Source organism: Psittacula echo (genome assembly GCF_963264785.1).
Source record: "Psittacula echo genome assembly, chromosome: 2".
NCBI classification, from domain to species: Eukaryota; Metazoa; Chordata; class Aves; order Psittaciformes; family Psittacidae; genus Psittacula; species Psittacula echo.
The window spans coordinates 67,014,765-67,040,092 of record NC_137737.1 but is presented as its reverse complement, the minus strand read 5'-3'; the positions used below and the strand labels follow the sequence as shown (position 1 = coordinate 67,040,092).

The 25,328-nt window shown below is 45.4% G+C and overlaps 2 protein-coding genes across 9 annotated transcripts in view; one reads left to right on the top strand and one right to left on the bottom strand.

Moving 5' to 3' along the window:
• Positions 1-11,926, top strand: part of ATXN1 (ataxin 1) — a 228,320-nt gene extending 216,394 nt beyond the window's left edge. For 7 of the 8 annotated variants that reach the window (XM_080611984.1, XM_080611980.1, XM_080611981.1 and 4 more), the window contains one exon: positions 3,393-6,111. In XM_080611984.1, the coding sequence (XP_080468110.1) occupies positions 3,393-3,923 (531 nt within the window). In that variant the 3' untranslated portion in view covers positions 3,924-6,111. Of the gene's footprint in view, positions 1-3,392 lie in introns of all 8 variants that reach the window. The other variant, XM_080611986.1, reaches the window with a different exon arrangement.
• A 5,076-nt stretch (positions 11,927-17,002) lies between these two features.
• GMPR (guanosine monophosphate reductase) overlaps positions 17,003-25,328 on the bottom strand; it is a gene marked incomplete at both ends in the record, with an annotated part of 39,796 nt that continues 31,470 nt past the window's right edge. The window contains one exon of the mRNA XM_080610762.1: positions 17,003-17,183. Coding sequence (XP_080466888.1) covers positions 17,003-17,183 — 181 coding nt within the window. The remainder of the gene's footprint in view (positions 17,184-25,328) is intronic.

Sequence of the window (25,328 nt, the reverse complement as noted above, 5' to 3'; positions counted from 1 at the left end):
TGTCGTGGTGAAGGAAGGTGTTGTTTGGGGTGGTGGGAACATTAGGAGTCCCAGAGTCTCAGAGTAAGGGACGTCATGTGGGAGAATGGCACTGCAGAGACTTCCCTCTGTGAGAGGGAGAGCTTCTGTTCCACCAAGCTGCAGTTAGTTGTTTTGTGGACCCAAGGAACCTCTCACAGCAGCAACAAAGCCTTCTGTGGAGATCTCCACTGCTTAATTGCACACTGGTTCCAGAGCCGCTTCCTTCTCTTTGCTTCCAGCCTGCCACTCCTGGTTTCATCACATTTTAATAATACAGGGAAACCTGATGCCACTTAATTGGAAAATGCATATTTACATTTATTAAAATACAGTTCACTCAAACTACTTTTATTAGGCACCTTTTCCTGTAGTGCTTGTTGTGTTGGTTGCAGCAGCGAGCCCCGAGACTAAAGTTGCTGCATTTCTGAATGATGGGAAGGGTATTTTCTGGGCATCAGATCTTTCAGCACCTATCATCCATCTTCCAGCTCCAGCCAGGGTTTCCTGAGCAGTGTGAATTGCCTGCCTTACCTACTGAGTTCGGCTGAGAAATAAAATTGCAAAGGTTATAGAAAATCACGGATACTCAGTGGCTGCACTGAACAGTTTTGGGTGTTTTCACTAGTCAGTCTTAAAAAATACAGAAATATATAGAAATATAGTTTGCAGTAGGACCTCATTGTGCTTGAAAAGGGACCAACATTTTCGTTTCTTGCTTTATTGTTGTAATAGCTGGAAAACAAGTTCCAAACTTCTTTTTCTTTTGCATTAATCATGGGATGATACTGGGGGAGGGAGATTTAAAATTAATTTTTAGTGGCTTAGTGCAGAAAAAAGTTATGCATGGGTGTTTTTACCAAACTTTAACACTTTAAAGGGCTTTGACTGCTATTGCTTGTAGGGAATTGTTACCTTAAATCCCAAGTTAGCTGAATCCAGAAGCAGCCAGCTAAAACAGGGCTTGATAATCATGAGGGAGCCCATTTCAAATCGATAGTGCTACATGCACACTGTGAACAGATCATGGGGATTCCAGCATTTCACCATCTTTATTATTTGGTGTTACTCACGATCACCACTGCCAATTCTGGGATTTGTTTCAGTGATTGACAGTTCAGCCAAATGTTTTGGATGCCACATGAGGTGAAAGTGTGTTCACATCAAGAGGAACTTGTGTCAGCGAGTATGATGCACACAGGCATGTACGATTCCCACAGATACAAATAGCTTTTGACAAGGATGGGAAAGCAGAAGAAGAACGAAAAAAAATACAGCAGGCAGGAAGGAACAGAGAGGAGAGACATAGCAATCTAAAGGGAGAAAGCTGTGTCCACGGGATGATCCATCACAGAGCCCACAGCTCTGTGTAGAGAGCAGTTTCCATTTAAGTCTGTGGGAGATATTGATATTGACCACTGGATATTGACCACTTCTCCCAGTCAGACCCCCTACTGAGATGCGTATGTATGGAATAAGATCCCAGACTCTAGGCAAATACTTAGGCAAATCTGGCACTGGAGTGTTTCTATCGAACGACATGGAGGGATGGGACTTTCATGATTACCTCACCCTACTTTCTCCATAGTTCAGAGCATAAACCAGGCCTAGAATCAGGTCCTGTTGCTTACAGTATCCTACACTATTGCCATGTGTGTAGGTGACTCTTGGTAGACAGTTGTGGTTGGAAAAGGTTTAATATAACAGAAATTGATGTGTTGGGGGTTGTCTTGTGCCTCTAAACCGTTCCTTTTGAAATTCCTTATATAGTGGCTTACTATGTTGGGCAAGTGGAGTGGCAGGATAATGCATGCAGTGTTACTCGTTGGCCTAGTTGCAGAGGTACATAGTGCATATTTATAGACATCAGAAGGTCTTTTTCTATCATTATCAACTGTCTCATAAACAGCAGTTGACTGCTAGTGCATGGCATGGGCTTAACCAGTTGGAGGCAGAGTCAATATCTGATGGGAATCTTTGAGTTTCTGGTTCTGAAGCCCCTGTCTGAACTGTGGGACATCCCTGATCAAGTCTTCCTACCCAAAAGCAGGTATGCTCCATGCCTGCTGGGTGCCTCAGAAATGAGATGAGCACTTGTAATCAGGTGTTCTCCTGCCCTTCAGCCCCTACCAAACAGGGGTTACAATATGAGAGCAGGATCTTGCCCACCATGCCTGAGAAGAGCTCCAAAGGACGTGGGGACCTTGGAAGCAGAGCCATGGATATCTGACTTCAGCATAAGCCACCCTCTTAAAGTAACAGACCACACTGATGCCACACACAGCAAGTTAAAATCACGTGCCAAGTGTTAAAAAAAGTATTGGTCCAAATTTCCTGCCCTCACATGGTGTGCTGGGGCGGGCGCTCGGCCCCATGGGTGGTGAATTGTGTGAGGCCACATCAAATGTTTGAGCCTGCAGACACAGCACCATGCAGTGAGCACTGAACTGCTGACACGTGCAAAGATAAGCAGGTATTTAGGTGCTTTATCATGTTGGGACCTCAAGGCCCAGCATTCACAAGGTCAAGGAGCAGTGAGCGCCTGTTGCTGGTCGGTTCTCCTGGCTATGGCAGCTTCCTGTAAAATGGTTAGGTAGGATTCATAACCAGATGTGTTTTTTAAAGTAGGGGGAAAGGAACAGAGTGCAGAAAAGGAGACCCAGTGCAGGAACTGCAGGAGGAGGAGAGATGATCCTCTCTCTCCCTGAGGAAGTGCAGGAGGTGAACTCGACTACAAAGTATGAGAGCAGGTGTGAGAAGGAAAGAAACTGGAGGGGTTAACAGGGATGCTGGCAGAAGGCAGGTTCATGCTCCCTGATCTTATTGCTACAACTCTGACCATACTCATGGCCTTCCCCTGGAAATGAGCATGCTTTCAACTGTGTTACACTGGTAAGTACATGCTTGTTTGAGCAGAGGTGAGGATGACATTCTTGTGGTCACTTAGAAAATTGTGTCAGAACTGAGCTTCCCTTGAGCCATCCTCTGTTTGGAAAGTGTATTTACATGTGGATGACAGGCTGTAGGTACCACAGGGGCATGACAGGGAATGGAGTTAGCCACATGCCGAAGCTCGTTTGCCTTTTACGCCTCTCGGAGCAGCTGGATAAAGGTAAAGCTTGATTCGCACTGATGCCTTGTGGTATGAAATGCTGAGCTCAGAGAAAGCATTAGCACTCGTGTGACAAGGATAGGTGTGAAGGCTGCTGGTCAGTGTACTGGTGTTGCAGAAACTGAACAGCACTTTTGCGATTTTCGCTTCATCCCACTCAACGGCAGCAAGTGGTGCCTGCCATGCACGTGCACACAGGTCATCTCACGCTCTCTCTTCTCTTTCCCTCTGTCTCTCTCTGTTGTCCCCTCTCTTCCTGCAGGTCAGCGTGGAAGTCTTGGTAGAATACCCTTTTTTTGTATTTGGACAAGGCTGGTCATCCTGCTGCCCTGAGAGAACCAGCCAGCTCTTTGATTTGCCATGCTCCAAACTCTCGGTGGGGGACGTCTGCATATCGCTCACGCTCAAGAACCTGAAGAATGGCTCTATTAAAAAGGGCCAGCCCATGGACTCAGCTAGTATCTTGCTGAAGCATTCAAAGAATGACAGTCTAGCTGGAAGTAGACACAGGTATGCGGAGCAGGAAAACGGGATTAATCAGGGAAGCGCACAGATGTTAGCTGAGAATGGTGAACTGAAGTTTCCGGACAAAATAGGATTGCCTGCAGCACCTTTGCTCACCAAAACAGAACCCAGCAAGCCCCCGGCAACGAGGAAGAGGAGGTGGTCAGCCCCTGAAACACGAAAACTAGAGAAATCAGAAGAGGAGCCACCTTTGACTCTTCCCAAGCCTTCTTTTATTCCTCAGGAGGTTAAGATTTGCATTGAAGGTCGATCCAATGTAGGAAAGTAAAAGTCGTTTGGGGAAAGGAAATTAGGCTATCCCTTGTCATTTTTATCCAGATTACTGTACTGTAGACTAAATAACCCAGTATTTACATGTTATCATCTTATTTTAGGTTTATGTTATAACCTTGTTGTTATAGTTGCAGCTGGTATTATGCAGGAGACTGGTGCATATGTTTTTCCACAAGTGTTTGTCAGTGACTAGGTTTATCGAGAGCTACAGAAGGGGCAGTATCTGCTTCACACACCCTTAGTGGAAATGAATGTGTTGTCATGGCTCCTGTTTTCTAACACCTCGTGTAGGACAGGGTCCAGCTGTGATTTTGTTTTCCTTTTGTCCTTGGTTTTTTGTTTCGTTTTGTTTCGTTGTTTTGGTTCCTGTTCTAGGGGTTTTGGGGGGGAGGTCAGGAGAAGGGAACTGTAGCAGAGGTGTATGTCACATGTGGGTGCATGTGTGTGTGTGAGCGTGCATGTGCGTGCGTGCACACCAGTCCCGAGGAGGGACTGTGGCTCTGTGGCGGGCTGGTCAAGAGGTTTCCTCACCCCAAGTGGATGCTGAGGACACAACCCATGGGTGGTATTGAGAAGGATCGGATAGTCTCTGATGTTTTCAACAACAAGCCAACTCTTACTCAAGGCTCTACTATATATATATATATATATATTTGTGTGTGTGTATATGTATATATATATTTTTCCCCCCATGGGGTCTGACTGCACTGATTTTTATTCCTAAAAGCAACTGCCACACCAACATTTCCTTTCTGCTTGCTAGTGCAGTTCCATTGCCCGGAGTCAGCCGGCGAGGAGGCTGTCTGGCCTCCGCACCGGTCACCCTGCCAGGTTGTGCTGCGTGGCAGGGGAGTGTGTGGTGGGGGTATTGGTGCGTGTGTGTGGCTTGGGTGTGCATGAGTGTGCGAGGAGGCCTGCGGCTCCATGGATGCGCCTGGCTCAGGCTTACTCCTGTTTCTGTGCAGTGTTAGACAAATCGACCAGGTTACGCCATTGACATTTGCTTCCACAAGGTAGACGCATACTGCCCCTTTGAGATCACAGGCATCCATGGTTTGCAGTTAGATTGCAAATCTTTAACTCTAGTACTGGTTTTAGTTCATGACTATGGACAGCTGGTGCCACTTCTTTCAAATTGCGGTGTGACACAGGAATCCGCTGTTGAAGATGAACCTAGAATGTCTTTAAGCACTTAAAATGCTGTTCACACTTTATTGCTGAGCATCCTGGTCTAACACTCAGTACGTACTGTATCTCACTTTAATCTGCTCGGAAAGCAACAATAACAAACAAACAAACAAACAAATCTCTTCAACACTGTAATTAGATGCAACTGTGTAAAGTTTTCTCACAGGCAAGATGCTGAAAGTTTTAATGTGGTTTCAAAGGGATGAATGTGAATTATTGAACTAGTATGTGACAGTCATTGTCCACAAAGGACTACTTAATAGGAGGCACTTTTTAAACTTTAATGCTTGAGAAAGAGTTAAAGGCATATGCGAGCTGACATAATAAAAGGAAAAAAATATGAGAAAGGAAAAAGGAAAGAGGAAAAAAAATATCATTGTCCAGTGTTTTTGAAAAAGATGGACTTTAAAGAATCTTGCAATTTGCACATCTTGAGTTTATCATTTGTGTGGTATTCCTGCAGTTTTTACCTAATAATGTTGTGGGTTGGGGGGGTTCTGAAAGAGCATAAACAAATGTAGCAATTACTCACTAACCTGCCTATGCTGTAGGCCATTTCATAGGGTTACGTTCCTTTCAGAGTTCATTTTTGGTCTTTCTACCTTATCTGCCACACAGAACCAGGTCCTACTGGGACACCTCTGAGAATTTTTCTTCAGACTTGCTGAGAGAGTTTTCCACAAGAAACATTTCTATACTTAAGCAAGGTGTTTGTTTGTTTTGAAAACAAACCTATTTTTATTTTATTATTATTATTATTTGTTATTTTAATTGCATCGTTTCCCATTGGAAAGGCGACATTTCAAGAGTTTGGTACAAACCAAGTAGGATGCGGGGGGGATTCATGCCATTCAGTCTTTTCTTTCCCCAGGTAGGGCCGGATCCTTTGAGGTGCTGTGCACCCAGCCTCCTGCATGAGCCTCGGGGAGGTGCAAGTATGAAGTACTCCGGGGCTGTTGCTGCCACTAGAAAGGTCCCGTTGTCTTTCGGTGGGATTGCGCTCGGGGCCCTACGTGAGTGAGCGTCTGTGTCGTTGGGTTTGGTTGGCGAGTTCACATCCTTCAGGTAGTTTTGAAGAAGCTGTACTGATTGATAGGGAGAAAAGGAAAGAAAAGTCCATTGTTAGAAACGCAGTAACCTAAAGTGAACAAATGTATTTAAAATCTCGTTTTCCCTCTCCCCTGAAATAACAGTGCTTTTATTTAAGAGAAGAAATGTTAACCCCAAACCCCAGCTTTGACTCTGTGACTTGTTACTTGAAATTTAGCTCACACCAGACCTAATTGTTTTTATACCGTATTCTGGGGTGCACCAAAAAGTTGAAATACGTTTAAAATAGCTTGAAACTTTTCTTGAATTTCCTTGAATTTTATTAACCTCTCAGCAGGCTACCAAATAGCTGAGTGGGTTTCTTCTCACAGTCACACTGCGTAGTTAGTGCTTATTTGTTAATATTTCTGCTCAGAGAAGTTGCTTAATCTTCCATATACTCTGCTCAGGGCACTTGCAATTTATTGTTTCGTTTTGTTTCCTGTTTTGTTTTTAAACTTTTATGGTAAAGGAATAGAAAGAATTACAAGTTTTAGTTCACAGTCGTACCACTATATCCATGCTTCACGTGTACTCGGGAAAAGAGAAATAATCTCAAGTAAAACCATATGCATACACATTTATGGTTAATAAGGAAGCAGGGGCTATTAAACTGACTGGATCTATTCAACTAACACTAAAAAAAGTATAAAAAATAATAATAATGAAAAACCAAGTTTGGAGCAATAGGAATGTATTAGTTCTGTGCTTGTATTTCAGACTGAGGAATTCTAAAATAACTGGTTCTTTCCAAACAATTGTCCCTTTCCATGCTTTGGCTTTTGTAGGATGTGCAATACTTTATGTGCCAACTTAGACTCACCCGTGCGGTGTTAGCTAGATCTCATACCCACTTCTGATCTCCCCTCATTTTGTTCTTTTTCTAAATAGGTTTTCTTTCTACCTTCTTTTTTATTCCCTATTAATAATTCCCTTCCTGTCCCCCCCCCTCCAAGAAAAGAAAACATATGAAGGGTCAAGCATCCCCTGCCCCGGGAATCACAAACAGTTTTTGTATTGGGTGATAAAAAAGATCCAGGAAAAAAAACAAAGGAAAAAGCATAAATGTATTGATGTCTGCGTGTCATCCAGGCGGAGTGCGGCTGAGTGCTGTATGGCATGCAGACAAATCCTGGCTCCCATCAGGGGGAGAAGAGCCCCCCTGGAGACCAAGTCCTTTGCAAGGTGGTGGTGGCTTTGCCTCTCCCCAGAGCTCCGAGCATCCCTTGCAGCGAGTCTCCATGCCTGGGAAGTGCCGTCAATCCCCGAGTGCACACAGAAATTCCACTCGCTGTTGTAGAGATGCTGAGGAGAAGCCCAAGGAGGAGGTTGAGCTGCTGCTTCTGCAGCATCTGCTTTGCAATAGTAACTGACCGTAGTTTTCTTTATCTTTCTGTCTTTTTTTCCTTTCTTTCTTTTTGTAGCAGGCCTGTTTAGTTTACAACGAAACGCATACAATCACCAAGAAATTAGTCAGGGCAAAGAAAAATAAAACAAGAACCTCTTTATAGGGATTTCTAAAAAAGAAAATAATCTATCTGTCTATCTAGCTAATCTATCTATATATCTATATATATATAAAATGACTGTTCCTTATAGTGTTTAACTTAGGCATTGTTTCAGTTTGTCTGGGCCACATCGCGGGGGATTTGAGTTTGATGTCACTTACCTCGAGGCCTCTGGTCGAGACCCAAACCGGAGTTGCTGTTGACCTATTTTCTCATTTCATACGTTGCCCTAGGGCTCGCTTTTCCTCGAAGACGCAGGCCTCGGGAGGAGGGGGGGGATACACCTTCCTTTTTTTATTCCTTTAATTCCTTTGTCCCGCTGTCGCTTTGTTCGACCTGTCGTTCCCGTCATTTTCTCGGCATGGGGAAGTGACATCACTACTCTCGTTTCCCTTAAATCAAGGAACATTTAGAAACCTTTCACACCTTTTACTCAGGGATGGGGCTGGCATATGTGTGGTACACTGATGTGACCAGAAGCAGCACTTTTACTGCTCCGGAGTAGGGATGTACAATGTTACAGACAAGTTTGGATTTCCTGCATCTCATGGTTTTAAACTTTGTAGATCTCACTTAGATTGCAATACAAAAGCAGCAGGCTCAGCGTGAACTGTAGCTGTCGGTAATCATGAAAATTCACTCTCTGCAGAGATTTATTTTATTTTAATGTGTGTTGCCAACAGTAAAAAGGAAATGGTGAAATTCTGTTAATTCTTGCAACTGCTAAAAAAAGAAGCCCGTATCAAGGACAGCAAATCCTCAACATTTTTAAACTCTAACAACAGTGTTATTTTAAAGAGGGGGCCTCTTGGTGCAGTGCTCTGCGCATCCTGGGACCCAGTTCTGCAAACACTTACACATGTGCATACAGGGGGTCCAGGCTGGCCGGTCAGGGCTGTTCAGGAGCTCACTGTGAAGCACATGTATAAATCTTTGTGAAACTGAAGCTTGGTTCAGTCAGAGCCAGATCCTGACCATAATCAGGCAGATGGAAGAGACTTGGGGTTCATCCAGGCTTGCCAAGGCAGAAGCCCCAGGCTGGCAGGGGGGATTTGGCCTGTTGAAACACTTTGCTGTCCCAGGAACTTGACAAAGGGTGAAACAGGACGTGCTCTTGTACAAATAATCTCCATTTCTTCCCTCCCCATCACCACAGGTAACAGCAGGGTCCGCTGTGGGCTCTGGCCAGTGCTGATGTGACAGGCAAAGGGAATGAAGGCACCACCAGAGTGCAGGCAGTAATTTCCCTTCCTCTGGTTTATCCAACCCCTCCACCCCCCCAAATCCTGAAATCCATAGCAAAATGAGAACTTGTTGATGCGGATCCACATTCGTGCACACACACCTCCCCAGACAGAAGTGTCTGTTTGCACACGAATAAATGCGTGTGATTTGTTTTGGCACGTATGCCTACGTGTCCACTTGATTCCCTGTCCTGAGGACAGCCTTGCTTTGTGTCGATAGGGGAACTCCAAACACGTTGCACACCTCTACTCCAGAGTTCAATTTCTTTTACATAGACGACCTCGCTTCAGATGTGTTACCTTTACTGATAGGATCTTTTCTTGTAGCACTATACCTTGTGGGAATATTTTTTGATGTAAACCTAATTTGAGAAGCTTATTAAAAATAGAAACTTTTTTTGAAGCACTCACATTGAGGAGTACAGGTAATGTTTTAAACAATTGCACAAAAGAAAAATGAATGTTGGAATGATTCATTCAGTGTTTGACAAAGAGATGGCTCTGTTTGAACAGTGAGTTTCATACCTTGTTTGTAAAAAAATACAAAAAAAAAAAGTTTTTAAATACAAAAGCAGAGAAAGGTTGAAAGTTTCATGTTTTTTGTATATAGAAAATGTCATGTCTAGATGATCTGATTTGTATTGGCTTTGGCCAGGAAAAATTATTACTTAAAAGGCTCTTAAAGAACAACTGTGCTTAATTTTCTGTTCGTATTACATGGGTCCCATTTCCGGGGAATGGAGTCATGCTTCATACTGTTTATTCCTGTGCTGAAATATACCTTGGAGCAGCAATTCTTGAGTGCAGCTACCGGGCACTTCAAAGGGTGGCTACTGTGCACAACCAGAGTCTCACTCTCCAGCTCTGTTTTGGCTTTAAGTCTCTCCTGCCTGTGCTGAGGGAGCCCCGGCAGCCCACAGGGCACGGCCAGGTTGGAGGGAGGCCTTGGCCATGCCCTTCGCTGGCACCAGGACCTGGGCCACGGCTGGCAGTGCCGCAGCAGCCCTTGGTTGGAGAGCCGCTGCTGGCTGAGCACGACCTGCTTAGTTCCTGCCTGAAAGCTTTCGGTCCCATGGTTTTTTTCTTCTCTCTGGGATGCTGTTCCATGTTTTTTCAGCACTTCCTGTTCCAGATGAAACCCAAAGAGTATAACCCTGAGCAAGAAGTGCTTATAACAAGGGATCCTAGCCCAGCGCTGGCAGCAGAGCGATACCTGAGGTGGTCCGGCCTTAGAGCCCCTGTCACTGCTCTGCTCCTCACCTCTGTGTTAGAGCCGCTCATGCAGAGCACGTTTCCAGTGATGATGGTCTTGAGCAATGGTGAGACTGGTGTTTTTCAGAAGCCAAAAGGAGAGGATCCTGGAGCAGTTTCTGAGGAGAGGGTCCTTTTCCTGTCCAAAGATTGACCTGGGCAGCTGGGAGCCGGCAGCAGGGCAGCTGGGCTTTGAGGCTACTCCCGTCCCCCTCCCCAGAGGTAACCCAAGCTTTGGCTCCCGTAGGCATGCAGGGCAAAAGTACTTGCCCTGTCCAGGTGGTCCCCGGGCGCTCAGAAAGCCAGCCCCAGTTGTGTTACAATAAAGTGCATTCAGCCAACAGGTAGTATTTATACAATAACAGTCTCTAAGGTTTCTGTAGTTTTTTTCTTGTTGTTAGCTGAAAGGACTCAAGTCTTCCACTGAGGATTTTATGATGGAGGCTTCATCCAAGGTTGTTTCCTTTTTGTTCATTTCTGTTTTGAGCAGTCAAAGCTCCTGTGCCCTTTCCCTCGACCATGCAGTAGGTATGCATTGGAAGTGTTGTTTGCAGCCAGCGTTAGGCACCTGTTGAAGCTGTCGTTGCTGTACTATGGGATTGCTGAAACCTCAGGGCTGGGATCCTTGGCTGGCACAGAGCCGGTGTGGGACCGCCGGCTCCCTGGACAGCCCCGCTCTGCCCCTTCGCACCAGCCAGTGTGGGGATCCCTCCCTGGTGTTTGCTTTAACAAAGGACCCACGTGCTCTCTCGCTGACCACGCTCTGCAGAACTCCTGTTCCAGGGAGGCGGGTGGGACCTGTGCTACTGAGGGTAGCTGGGTCTGTGTCCTCGCCCTGGCCTCTTGGCGAAGTTACTGATCTGTTAAGGCATAGATAGGACTCTTCACGGCAGTCAGCTGATGTTGAAACTCACTAATGTTGGATTTCTCTTTTTTTGTTTTGTTTTTGGAATAATATATTAACTTGTTGAACGCTGCTCTTTTGGCAGTGTTACAGCGGGGGGGTGGGGGGGTCCCAACCTTTTTCAGTTTGGGTGAGCTACTGAAAACCATTTTGTACTAGCTATGTCACCGCTCCCGGCGCTTGGCCGTGCCGGGCCAGGTTTAGCCATTCTACAGCAGCAGTTTTTAAGGTCTTTTTTTTTTTTCTTTTCCTTTTTTTTTAATTAAATTGTCTGGTATTACTCATGAGGGTTCTTGCAAATCCCACTTCCAGTGTAGTTCCTCGAGTAGGCCCAGAAAAAGGGATATCGCAGCTTTGTGTTGGGGAGAAGTTGAGCTGACATGGCCAGTACAAAGGAGAAATAGGGAGGGAATAACGTTTTGCACCTTATTGAAAAGAGGAGAAGATTTTAAGTGCATACAGACATAGTTAAGAGCTTTTATTGTGACAGGAGAACTTTTTTCCATATGCGTGCATACTCTCTGTAATTCCAGTGTAAAATATTGTACTTGCACTAGCTTTTTTAAAACAAATATTAAAAAAAATGGAAGAATTCATATTCTATTTTCTAATGGTGGTGTGTCTATTTGTAGGATACACTCGCGTCTGTTTATTGAATTTTATGGTCCCTTTCTTTGATGGTGCTTGCAGGTTTTCTAGGTAGAAATTATTTCATTATTATAATAAAACAATGTTTGATTCAAAATTTGAACAAAATTGTTTTAAAGAAATTGTCTGTATACCAGTACAAGTTTATTGTTTCAGTATACTCGTACTAATAAAATAACAGTGCCAATTGCAAGCACATGTTCTGTCTTTATCGCTTCCGACTGAATGGGAGAGCTTCCCTAGGGACGTTATTTCCCCAATTTAATCCCCACCTCCCAGCAACCCATTTCATAGAGCCACAGAATGGTTCGGGTTGGAAGGGACCTTAAAGATCACCTAGTTCCAGCCCCCTGCCGTGGAGGGGGGTTGAGACCACAAATGCTCTCAGATGCATTTGAGAGTGTTTGCTTTTATTCGCAGTGGTGCAGAAACACGCATGTAGCCATTCACAGGCATAAAACCCTTTCCAGACCCTCAGAGTGAAGCTCTTTATTGTGTAACAAAAACTTTCCACTTAACAACTTACGAACACTTTCAGGGACATTGCCACGCACAGTTGCTCCCGGTGAGGGTCAGCAGCGCCTGCCATCACCACCTAAGCAGGGCCAAGTGAGGCAGGAGAATACTGAATGCTTGTCAGCTGTTTTTGGGCGATTACACGCAAGCACTTCACAGTCATCACAGGCAACACCAAGGAGTTTGGGACTCTAAATTGTTTATTTATGTATGAAAACTTCAACCAGTAAACACGGTATCAAGTAAATGCTGGGGAGGGCTTGCTTAAGCACCTGAATGAGCGCAAGCAAAGCAAAGACTGCAGGCAGGATGGTCCCTGCTGAGCTTAAGGGCGCAGAGCTGTGCCTGCATTTAGCCTGGACACAAACACACAGCTCCCAGCCGCAGAGAAGGGCCTGGCCCGCTCCCACTGCTGGCTCTGGCTGCTGCAGAAGGCAAATGGCTGTCCCCGGGCCTGAGCTTTTTGTTTTTCTCTCTTCTGCACAAGCAAGGCCAAACCTGGTGCTGGTTACAAAAGCCCTCCTGGCTCCAACAAAGAACTTTTGGTATAAAACTGGCATTAGCAACTGAAAAGCAACATCCCCAGGTGGCAGGGTGGGAGGTGGTGATGGACAGACACTGCAGTAACACTGGCAGAAAGCTGAAGGAAGTCTGTTCACGACAGGGAAACTCAATCAGGACAAACCAGGGAGTGCTTGGTTCAGGAAAAGCTTCAAACTCTCATTATGTCCCTGACTAGAAAACCCCAGCCCCTGGCCCGACACAGTGGGGCTTGGCTAATTGCTGCTATGTTTCTTACACACACTCATCCTTTCTCCCCTTGCTTTGACTGGCTGAAGGGAAGATACAGGCACACTTCATCTGAGATAAGCTCCTCCAAATGTGAGCAGCAGCTCCTCCTGCCCCTACTTAAAACTCAATTCTTCTTATTTACAGGGTGGCCCCAACCTACATTCAGCCCCACCATGCCCTAAGGTGAGAAGGCAGCTGCAGAGAAGAACACAGCCAAAGCCCCTGCCCCATGGGGGAGAAGGGAGAGGCCCACACCCCTGGGTCTCTGCAGTTGTTTCTGTCAGAGAAAGGAGACCTGGGAGGCTTGGTTTGCAGCTGGCAGGGTGCTGGCTCAAGGCCCACTCCTCTAACAGGCTGGCCTTAGGCCCATGAGGAGGCCTACACATGCGCTCCTCACAGCCACCACACAGGCAGTGGGGTGTGAGCCAGCCTGCTGCCCTGCCAAGACCTTCCTGCCTGTGAAGGGGAGCACCCAGGTAAGCCAGGCTGCATGGGCAGGAAGGCCAGTCAGCCCTCCCAGACGAACACCCTGCAGCAGGGAGAGTCCAGAATATGGCTGTGAGCAGTAGGGCTGGTTTAGGTGTCCTTAGGTTTCAAGAAGCTGGAGGTGGACATGCTCAGCACAGATTGCTTTAATGACATTAGCATTGCCCTTTTCAGCATCCCCACTTGTAGGTCTTTGGCATGTTAAATTAAATCACCATGGAGCCAGTGGGCCAAACCTTAACACAGCTCTTGGGTGCTCAGCAAGTGCCTAGCTGGGGGAAGCTGGCATGACCTTGGGCTACGTCATGCAAGCAGCAGGTTATCACGTTCACAGCAGTCCTCTAGACATGATGGGGTTGGGGTGGGGTAGAGAATCACTTAACACTAAGCGCTTACAGATGTCATTTACCACAGAAGGACACCAAGTAACAGAGAACCCAGTTAAATGTGCAGGTGAGGTAGATCCACAAATGGCACATGGCGTTTGTCAGTGGTTGCGGTCTCTTCTCAGACCACCCTTCCAGGAGCAGCATACCCTCAACTCCGCCACTGCCCCACCTCCTGTGAGAGGGGCAGCAGGCTTGAGCAGGGCACAGGACCTGCGGCTCAATGAAGATAAGGGCAACTGCTACAGCACAGGACTGGAGGTTAAAGGAGGGCTCAGGCTTTTCTTCTTTTCCATTTTCCAGCCTGAGAGCTAGACATGTACAGTGTCAGTGGTGAGCACAGACACGGTTGAGGGTTATCACTGAACAAAACTTGCATATAACCTTGGGTGAGATGCAGACGTGCCACCACGTCAGCCCTTCTGCAGCCACTCTCTCACCCTCACTCACTTTGGAGCGAGAAGGAGAAAATGAAATGGAAAGAAAACATGCTGCTTATCAAAATGATGGGAAGAGCTGCTATTCAGAAAACCAAATAAGCCAGGTCAAAGCTTTATCAGTAACTATTCTTAGCATCAATGTCATTCACAGCCTGGAGAATTCGGGGGACAATTTCAGCAGAGCCTATCCCCATCCCTCCCTACAGTCCGTGGACAGGCAGAGGTACGTGTGAAAGGGGAAGGCAGGTGGGTGCAGAAGTGGCCCCAGGCAGAGCTGGGTGTAAGTTTGCAGCCTGCCTGGGTGGGAGGCTCCACACCTGCCACACCTGCAGAGAGGCAGTCTCCCCATGTCCCCAGTGCCTGCCCTTTGGAAAAGAAATGGCTCCAAAGACCTGTCATGAAGCTGCTCCGTTCAGTGTGCGTATGGAGGTTTTAAAAAATATTTACAAATATATATTTTTATATGCATTCCTTAAACTCTGTTTAGAAATGTAGCTAAAAAAAGGAGAAAAGCGCTAGCCGGAGTAGGCAGGAGACAGCAGACTGCGGCTCTTCCCACGTATGAAGGCACGAGCGTGGTAACACACCTGTGGTCGGGCCTGCGCCACAGTGGTCTAACCCCACTGCTGACAGAGGTGTTCATCCTACCCTTCATATCACATTAAACAAAGGAATGGTGACCTGCTGCAGTTGTACTGATGCAGAGTATTAATACTGCCTGTCCTCTGGGCTTAATGCAGGTGAGAGCAGTATGTAGCGCATGGTAGGGCTTGTGTTAAACAAGCCTGGAATCTTCCTAACTTGGTATTTTCAGGCAGGAGAGAATAGCGATCAGGGCCTGCTTCTCTTCTGCCTTCAGGTTCCTTTATGATATGTGGGCAGGAGAAAGGGTCCTTAAAGCCAGCACAAGCATAAATCTGTGCTTTATACTAAGGCCCTTATCCACATCCAAAGCACAGGAAGGGGTCATACCACAGTTATGTCCTGAATGTTAGATGGAAGATATTTAAAATACCAGGCTATTTAGAAGATATTCTGTGCTTTTTCTAATGTGGACAACACACTCTAAAATCACCAGGGATCAGCTTGTGGCCTAGATTTCTCCTCAGCATGGTCAATTGTACCAGTCCTTGTGCATGGCTTTTTGAGATGTCCAGCAGATGAGTTTAATTCTAGAGTTTCTTTTTGCTATTCCTCTTCCTGCAGATCACTCTTTTGCTTTTCAAAGGAAGCCTGCCTCTTCCCACAGATGTCTATAGGAGAGGAAAGTAAGATTCTGCAGTACTGAAGTAACATTAGCTCTATTATGATCTCAGCAGCACTTTAAAGTAAGTGGCCAAGCATTATTAATTCATTGGTGCTCACTTTTACATCATTTATCATAATGAGCTTCTACAGTACTCATGTGGATGCAATGTGTATTTCCAAAGAAATTTCATTGTGATTTATCTATTAATTAGTGGGCCATTACACTTTATTAAAGTGTTACCCAGAGCCTTAAGCATTCATTACTGCCTTCAGAGCAAATGCTTTAACTTCAGCTCAGCCTATCAGTGTCAGGCTATTCTGCCAAAAGCTCTTTTGCTTTTCACGGTGTCAAGCACTGCAAAGGAGTGGTACCAAATAACCAAAGTGAATCTGATCCCTCTGGCCTCATTCACCTGGCTACACACAATGCACAGCACAGCGTTTATGTTATCTTTGCTAAATGGATATGAGTAGGCAACGGAACAGGGAGGGCTACAGAGCAAACCCCCCCTTGGTGGGGTTGATGTTGCTGAGTTTCAACATCTTAAAAATCTGTTCACAGAGAGCAGTTAAAAGCAAGAACCCAGGTAATTCAATGGCTGCATGCACGAAAAAGCAGGCAAGCTCTGAGAGGTCTTCTCCTGAATCATCTCCACAGATGGTGGCAGAGAAGACAGCACAGGTTTGCTGCATTCACTGTCAGCTTCTCTGGAGAGGCAAGTCCATTGAATAGGGAGATTTAGGTAAAAGTGACAGTATCAGCCCTGTGAACCGGCAGTGACAGATCTGGCATGTTTATCATCACAGTAAGCAGTCAGGCCTGATCCACCTCTGACATTCTGCAGGCTGGCAGCCATGCCACGAACAGCCCTTCTTTCACCAGAACAAAGATTAAGAAAATTGGATTCTTGGTTTCTCCACTCAATTCCTTGCACCTTTTTCTCTCCCAGTCTGTAATTTCTGGAGGGTGCACTGCCACAGGCGGTGGTAGGTGACAGGTCAGTCTTAAAAAAGGGAATGTGTGTATGTATGCAGGTCTACTAGTCACGTCTGTACAAACCAATTCCTTGTTAGCTGAGGTTTCAGCAGCCATTTATCAGAGGGGGGAAAAAAACAGGTGAAGAAATGCTGACTAAAAAATAAAATAGGCACAACAACAAAAGATGAGGCTATTGCATTTAGAACCAATGGCACTGTCTTAACAGTATAACCTTCCTCTTCCAAATCCCAGCCATAGCCCCTCCAATGCCTATGACACTGCCATTCTGAGAGAGAGTTTGCCACTAACACAACAAGGAAGAGAAAGCAAAACAAATCAGCAGCCCTTCCTGTTCCTCCCCACCACCACTCTCTCTCCAGCTCCCCAGTCCTGGGCTAAGAAAAGACCTGGCTGTGCTGCTGGGTGACTCGGATAAATGTCGTTCTCCTGCTCAGTTCCTTCAGTTTGGCAGCTCCCACGTAGGTGCAGGTGGAGCGCAGCCCCCCAAGGATGTCCAGGATGGTGAGTTCCACATCCCCTCTGTATGGTACCTCCACAGTTCTGCCCTCAGAAGCTCTGGAGAAGAAATAGGTTACTGCATTTACGTCTAGATGCAAAACATAACTGTAACGTGTTTACTGGAACAATGTGGAGCTTAATACTGCAGTTTACAAACATTCCCCCAGCTTTATTGCTTGCTTACCTGTTGCTGCTTGGTGCTCTCAAGCACTGAAATGCCTCAACTCCAGTTACCACCAATATGGTGAACTAGAAGCAGACAAGTATTGTAGATGCCCCAATATCCCATGTGTATATTGACAGATCTGCCCCTTCCTCCCCTCCACAAACTGCCAGGTTTACTGAAAGGTAAACTTGACTTTGAGAGCTGAAAACTTTAAAGGCACAGCCAAGCTCAGGCAGCTTACAGAAATGTTGAAGCCGGCCTCGGTCAGCAGAGCTCTACAAAGGCTTCACAGCCCCTGGGCTCTCTTATGTCACTGACCTGACACAGATGGAACTGCTCTGGCTGTCTCTTTACCAGCCCACAGAGATGGAGTGGGAAACCTACTACCAAAACCTGCTACAGAACTGTCCCCTGAAGCTAAAAGGTGAGCTATCAGAGTTCAGAGTCAGGCAAAAAGGCCAGAAAAAATAGCAGTGCTGTGAATACTGTCAGGTATGGGCACATGCCAGCACAGACTGCACTGTTCCCAAAAACACATCTGAAGAGTACATGATGGAAGAATCCAGGCAAAGTAACTCCTCCTTCAGCTTTCTCCAGCCTCATGCTCATCAATCCCTCCTGCAGTAGGGTTCACCGTCACCAGCTGATCTCACTAGGCTTTAGAGCAAGTTTGTTCTGCATGGCACACCTGCACCCTTGGAGAGGCAGGCCTTGGAAAGGGGGGCGTCAAACAGAAATGCAGAGGACATGGGATTGCTCCCCTGCTTCCCTATAAAATGGAGGCAGATATTGCAGATATTGTTGGAAATGTGGCTTTATTTAATTCTCCCTTAAACAAGTTGTCTAGGGGACAGTGCAAGAAAGAAAAGGCATCCTTGTTTGGAGGCTCTATTTGCAAATCATTAAGAATAGCAACAGCAGCTATGCACAGGTACTTCAGTGTGAGCCTGGCTATATTTCATTCTGTTAGTTTAAATGCAAAGTCAAAGCCTTAGGGAGACAATAAAGAAGTGCTAATATGCCATAGGAATAAGGAACCATGATTAATCTCCCTACATCTGATGAGTAATTGACTCTTTCTTAAATAAACACTGTAATAAGTGGCCAATGGAAAATGTATGTGCCACTGCCGTTTACCACACTGCACAGAGCACAGTGGTGTGTTGTATAGCCTGTGCTTCAGGGAGTTCACAGGCTTTTATTTGCAGCTCCAGTGCCAGTAAGAAGAGAAGGCCTGGCCCACAGAACACCACAAACATAGTCATGCTACCATTCTGCAGCCTGGGTTTTGGCCTTGCCCATCTAGTCCAGTCAAAGTCAGGAGGTTCAGCTTGGGCTCCTGGGTGCTTGTTGCAAGACCACAGCACAAGAGACAGTGCATGTCTGGGATCTGGGGAAACCACTGTGAATTTTACCCACCAGATCCTGACATCTGAAGAACTTTGCATGCTGCATTAGGCAAGAAATGCTGGGTTTACTGCATTCATTCATGACTGTTCATTCAATTCATGCATGAGAGTCCCATTAATTTATGCATGAATGCCCCGTCAGTTCAAACACACACGCCCTGTTAATTCATGCTTGAGCACCCGGTGGGGCATAAGTTGCAGGGTTTTGAGCGGAGAGCTGATGGCAAACAAAGGCAGCCCCAGTTAGAGTGGTCCAACAGACCTGCAGGGATGAGAACATTGCTCTCAAGAGTCTGACCACCTGGTGGTCCTTTTTTCTGAGCAGAATTACAGCAATGTGGGGCACTTTCAGCCACTGCCCCTGGGAGATGTCCCTGCAATGACTGCTGTTAGGAAGCTGGAGCTTGTGGGATGCCGCTTTTGGCCTTGGATACTAAAACCTACAAAAGTGGTGAACATCTAACATCACAGCCACAAATCTCTAACAGATAAGTAGGTGCTCCTGCTCCTCCAGTATCAGCTGATAAGCTGGTAGGATGTCCTGTTGAACAAGGAGTGACCTATAGATACTGTACTGGGGGAAGCATGCAGGAAGAGAGGTGTAAAATTAGCTGCACAGAAGATACCAAGTGTCCAGTTTTACATTCATCCTTGAAAGTAAGTGTAAAGAAGCGTTGAAAATTCTCCATGCTCCCGCCCTACATGCTAGAAGTAATGGATGTTCCAAAAGGAAAAGGAAGCATGGAGGGTGGAAGTGGGACAGAAATCTAGAGCTGTGAGTTAAGCAACTGCAAGCACAGCATAAAAGGTCAGAGCTTAGTTAATGTTGTTTGACTGTGGAGCAAGCCCCAAGAGACCAAAGCTCTTTGGTGTGTCATCTCACTTCCCAGATGGGGAAATGCCCTACTGCTGCATGTGGATACTCTTCACCCTAACCCATCCCCCATTTTGGATATAAATGAAGCTCTGCAGCTACTGAACTTGTGACTCTATTGGTACCTTGTGGTGGTTTAACCCCAGCCAGCACCTATAACACTCAGTCACTCACTCACTCCCCTGGTGGGATGCGGGAGAGAATTGGAAGGGTAAAAGTGAGAAAACTTGTGGGTTGAGATAAAGATGGTTTAACAGGTAGAGCAGAAGCTGCATGCAGAAGGATTTAGGATGAGAATCATGTTGATAACACATTGATGTTTTAGTTGTTACTAAGCAGTACTTATTATAAGTCAAGGCCTTTTCTGCTCCTCACACCACCCTACCAGTGAGCAGGCTGGGGGTGCACAACAAGCTGGGAGGAGACACAGCAGCACAGCTGAACCCAACTAACCCAAGGGGTATTCCACAGCATATGGTGTCAATGCTCAGCATATAAAGCTGGGGCAAAACTGGCTGGGGACTGGTCAGCAGGTGGTAAGCAACTGTATAGTTGTTTTGTATATTTTACAACAACAACAATTAAATGCTACTAATAACAACAATATTAACAATATTATTAACAGTGATTATTAATAGTATCGGTTTATATTAACAATATTAATAAAAGTATTAGTATTATTTAAAAAAACCTTTTTCCCCTGTCATATTAAACTGCCTTTATCTCAACCCACAAATTTTACTTCTTTTTTCCTAACTCTTTCCTCCATCCCACTGTGTTGGGGAGGGATGAGTGACCAGCTGTGTGATGTTTAGCTCTCTGCCAGGTTAAACCACAACAGTGGATTACAAGGGATGTCACAAAAGCTGGTACACTTGGCAGAGAGCTGCATAAGCAAGTCAACAGGAGCAGCTGAGGGATTTGCAGGTCTGATATCTCTCCCAGAGTTATGACCCCAAACTAACCTTTTCTCAGAAAAGAAATGTGAAGATAGAGCAATTGGGGCTCCAAACAGCTGGAAAGGTGTGCTCTGATGCTCTCAGCAGAGACTCTGAATGGTGAGTAGAAAGGGAGAACTATTTGCTTGAGACTTTTTCCACAGGGTCCGGTGGTGCATCTGTAACTCCTGGCCAGCGCAAGCCTGCTGCTGGAACACAGGGATGGGCACAATGGCTGGGAATCCTGGCAGGGTGAATGAGGGGAAGCACATGTGATGGTGCTCTGTCACCCTAGCAAAATGCGGGTAAGGCTGCCCTGGCATGAGGCAACATTATGAGTGGACCATTTAAGAAATGGCAGAAACTGCGGGCAGGTCTTCCAGGCTGTCATTTGGGACACAGAAAAAGACATTAAGTAGGAGCCAGCTGCTGCTGCTATTCTGTCTCTCTGGCCCAAATTCCACTCTACAGTTAGTATAAAATGCCAAAACCCAGCTTAATAGCAGCTGTGAATTGCTGAGTGACCACAGTAGAACTGCAGCATTCACACAAAACCTGTAAAATCTCAAAAGAGTTAACAAAAGCAAATTGGCTCCAAGTGAACAATACTGCATGTGGTCTCTGTTCCTGCTTGCCTTATTTCTTTTCTCCCATTAAAAAAACTTACTCATTGCCTTTCAGAAATTCCCAGCTCTGATCCATGTTCTTCATGGAAGGAGGTAAAAATGTAAAAATAAACCAATATATAAATAACATAAAAGTAATGAAACTGGGTACACAGATTTCATACAAAATTAAATGGATTAACTTGATATATTCATTACAAAAACAATTACTCTTACAACTTTATTCCCTGCTACTGCCATCTCACACTACCCATCAATTTTAATTTAACTATTTGCTGGAGGCTCAGGTTCTCAAGCCAGAACATGTAATTTTGAGCAGATGAAGTTAGTGACAAGTAGTCTTATTCAGCAGGGGGGGCTGAGCACACTGAGCGCCCCACTGCTTGAATAAAACATGGTGAGCACACAGGCTCTTTTAAAGACAAAACAGCTTATTGGGGTCACTGATACAGACTTACAGCTGGGCTTTTTAAATGCATATAAAGAAGCCCCACTGACCTGACCTGTTTGGGGTATCCAGCATTCAAAATGCTGACTTAGAACCGTTTTGGTTCAAGTTTGCCGTAAGCTAAACTTCCTGTAACTTTTCCTATAAGAGTAATTCAAAGCAGAGCCTTGCTCTGTTTCTTGTCACCCCTTCAATGCCCAGTACATTTACACTGCTGGATAACTAACAGTTGCTATTTTTAAACCACAGTGACACTTATGTTGGGATAGGTCAAGCAACACTAAGACCAAGGCTGGTATGGGTAGCCAGCTCTGTGTTGTGACTGCTGTGTGAAGAAGATGAGAATCATCTCCTTCACAGTTAACAACCAAGACTTAACAGATTTAACGTCCAGATCTGTTCTAGTTAGCAGTAATGTCATGGTTTAAACTCAGCTGGTAACTCACGACCACACAGGCGCTCGCTCACCCCCTCTGCCCCTTCCTTAGGCGGGATGGGGAAGAGAATCAAAAGAATGTAAAACCCGTGGGTTAAGAACAGTTTAATACCTAAAGTACAATATACTACTACTACTACTAATGATTAGGGAAATAATAAGGGGACAAAATATAAAACTAAAACAGGAAAGGAAAAAAAATAAACACAAGTGATGCACAATACAATTGCTCACCACCCGCCGACTGATACCCAGCCTGACCCAAGCAGCGACTGGTCCCTTCTGGGTGACTTCCCCCAGTTTATATACTGGGCATAATGTGCTGTGGTATAGAATACCCCTTTGGCTAGTTTGGGTGAGGTGCCCTGTCTCTGCTTCCTCTCAGCTTCTTGTGCCCCTCCTCACTGGCGGAGCATGAGAGACTGAAAAGTCCTTGATCAGGGTAAGTGCTACTTAGCAACATCAGTGTGTTACCAGCATTGTGCTCAGACTAAAGCCAAAACACAGCATGAAACCAGCTACTAGGAACAAGATTAACTCTATCCGAGCCAAAAACAGGACCAAGTAGACCAGGGGACTCCTTCTGCATTACCTATTACTGGCACAAAAAGGCAGTATCTCAACAAGGACTAAAAATTTCAGATTATGCTTTTACTCCCTTGTTGCCAAGAAGATTTTTGAACTTGATCCCCACGGCCTCTAAAATCAAGATGCAAATCAAAATAGAGCTATGGATCAAGCAGAATTTGTGTAGTATTATCCGTAAGGATTGAAAGGGTCTATCTAGACTAAGCCAAATACAGGGCCATTCTGTACATCCTTTACTCCTACAAGACATACTACTTGCACTTTATCCAATTTTTAAGGGGGTCCAATGTCAATTAATTCTCATGCTGGCAATAGATTTTGTTGCCAGATCACATGCACACTTAACGAGGTGGAACAGAATTTAACAGATGCCTTAGTCCTTTGGCCCACTGGTACAGCAAGCTCTCTCAAAATCTTCCTGCAACTTTTACCAGCTTTGTGTTGGTCAGGCCCTAAATTACTAATCACACCATGGTGTGCTTGGGCTGCTCTGTGATGTCTCAGGGAGCTGCCATTAACTACATGCCTGACCAGCATCAAGCCTTTCCCACGCTCCAGCTGACACAAGCACATGGTAGCAAAGGACAGTAAGTTATCATAGTTCAGATAAAACGTTGCCAGCACCGCTGTGTAAATGGCAGTTGCCACTTTTAAATTATGAGATAATTACTAGTGGTGTCCACTCAGGCCATTTGTTCGGTGGCTTTGATGACAAGCAGACTTGCTGGGGGACAAAAAAAGCCCCCAGACTGTACACTGCTTCTGGGAACTGCATATGCACCCAAAGTGAATCAAAGCTCAGAGGTATGGAGCACATCTTTCTGGTAAATCATTTCAGCTTATCTCGGATGAAGATGGATGCTTGTGCAGCTCTTTCTTCTGCAAATAAATAGTTGTGCTTGAAAGCAAAATCACACAGTGCCAAAAAACCCCTGCAGGTCAACCATGTGGAAAACCAGTCACATGGTTTGCTCCCCTAAGCGATTCACTGGTTGTCCTCAGTGTAGCCAGATATCCTGCATACAGCAGTGCTTTTAACTGGTACAGTCTCATATGAGATTTAATAAAATAAAAAATAAAATCTCTTGCACATTATACACTAGCTTCTGATCTGAGCTCCAGAAAGAGGTACATGGGCTCAGGTAAAGTAGGAAGCATACACTCCACTCAACAAAGACATGTACATACTCCTCAGGCAGAAGGTAAAGGCATCCCTGTCCACCTCTCATCCTATTAGATGCAGAAAAATCTGTCTTTAAAAATCTGCCAGCTGTCTCCTAGGCTGCATCAAAGAGCGTGACCAGCAGGACAAGGGAGGCAATTCTGCCCCTCTACTCTGCTCTCGTGAGACCCCACTTCGAGTACTGTGTTCAGCTCTGGGGCCCTTGGCACAGGAAAGACATGGACCTGTTGGAGCAAGTCTAGATGAGGACACAAAGATGATTAGAGGGCTGGAGCACCTCTCCTGTGAAGAAAGGCTGATAAAGTTGGGGTTGTTCAGCCTGGAAAAGAGAAGGCTCTGAGAGACCTTATTATGGCCTTTCAATATTCAATATTTAAATATTTAAATATTATCTTATTATAAGAAAGACAGGGACAAACTTTTTAGGAGGGCCTGTTGCAAAAGGACAAGCGGTAATGGTTTTAAACTAAAAGAGAGTAGATGCAGACTAGATATAAGGAAGAAATTTTTTACAGTGAATTGTTTTTACAACTGGAACAGGTTGCCTAGGGAGGTGGTAGATGTCCCATCCCTGCAAACATTCAAGGTCAGGTGGATGGGGCTCTGAGCAACCTGATCTAATTGAAGATGTCCCCGGTCACTGCAAGGAGATTGGACTAGATGACCTTTAAATATCTCTTCCAACCCGAACTATTGTATGATTCTATGATTTCAGTAGGCCAAAGGAGACAGGTGTAAATGCTCTGAAGTAGGCTGAGTCTTACCACTTTGAGAAGTGCTAAGTGAACTAGTGCACATTTTTTATGGTGCATTTTAGCTTTTCAGAAGTGGCAGACAAAAAAACCAATGTCGGGGATGAGGACAGGAGGCTGGATCAAAGATGCTTTCTATCTAGCATGATGTCTAAGATTGTCATGGTCCTATAAGCATGCCTCTGTGCCAAAGTGTGAATTCCATTTTAGTTTGTGGATCCTATTCTGCTTTACATTCTACACTGTCACCTTCACAGTGCTGCAACTCTTGCCCGTAGTAGCAGCTGGACACACTGGGGAAAGCTCACATGCTGGAGTAGTTGTAGTAGACAAGGCCAACAAAACCCATCAATCCTGAATGTCTGGAACACTAGGTAAGGTCTCTGAGACTCTTACAAATAGCAGTTTACCAGATGGGACCAGAGGCTGAATCTACCCCAAAAGAGGAGAATAATCAAAAGGGATCCTTCGATAAACCAGTAAGATATGAAACATTCTCTAACGAAGTACGCAAGAACCATGTTGTCTAAGGGCAGTAACTATACCTGCCACTCATAAGAAGTTTTCTGGAGTAATCCACTTTTTCAGAGTCAAAATTCTCAGCACTCTCCAGAGGAAAACAGCAATGGACAAGAGATTCCTTTGCAAAGTCTGGCTTCTTTTCCTCTCCCCTCACCCAGGTTCCTGAATGCTGCCTGATTTGGGGCTACTCTGGTGCTCTGTGGCCCAAAAAGGAGTGGGAAAACTATACAGCAGGATTCCGCTGCCTAAGAAAACTGCCT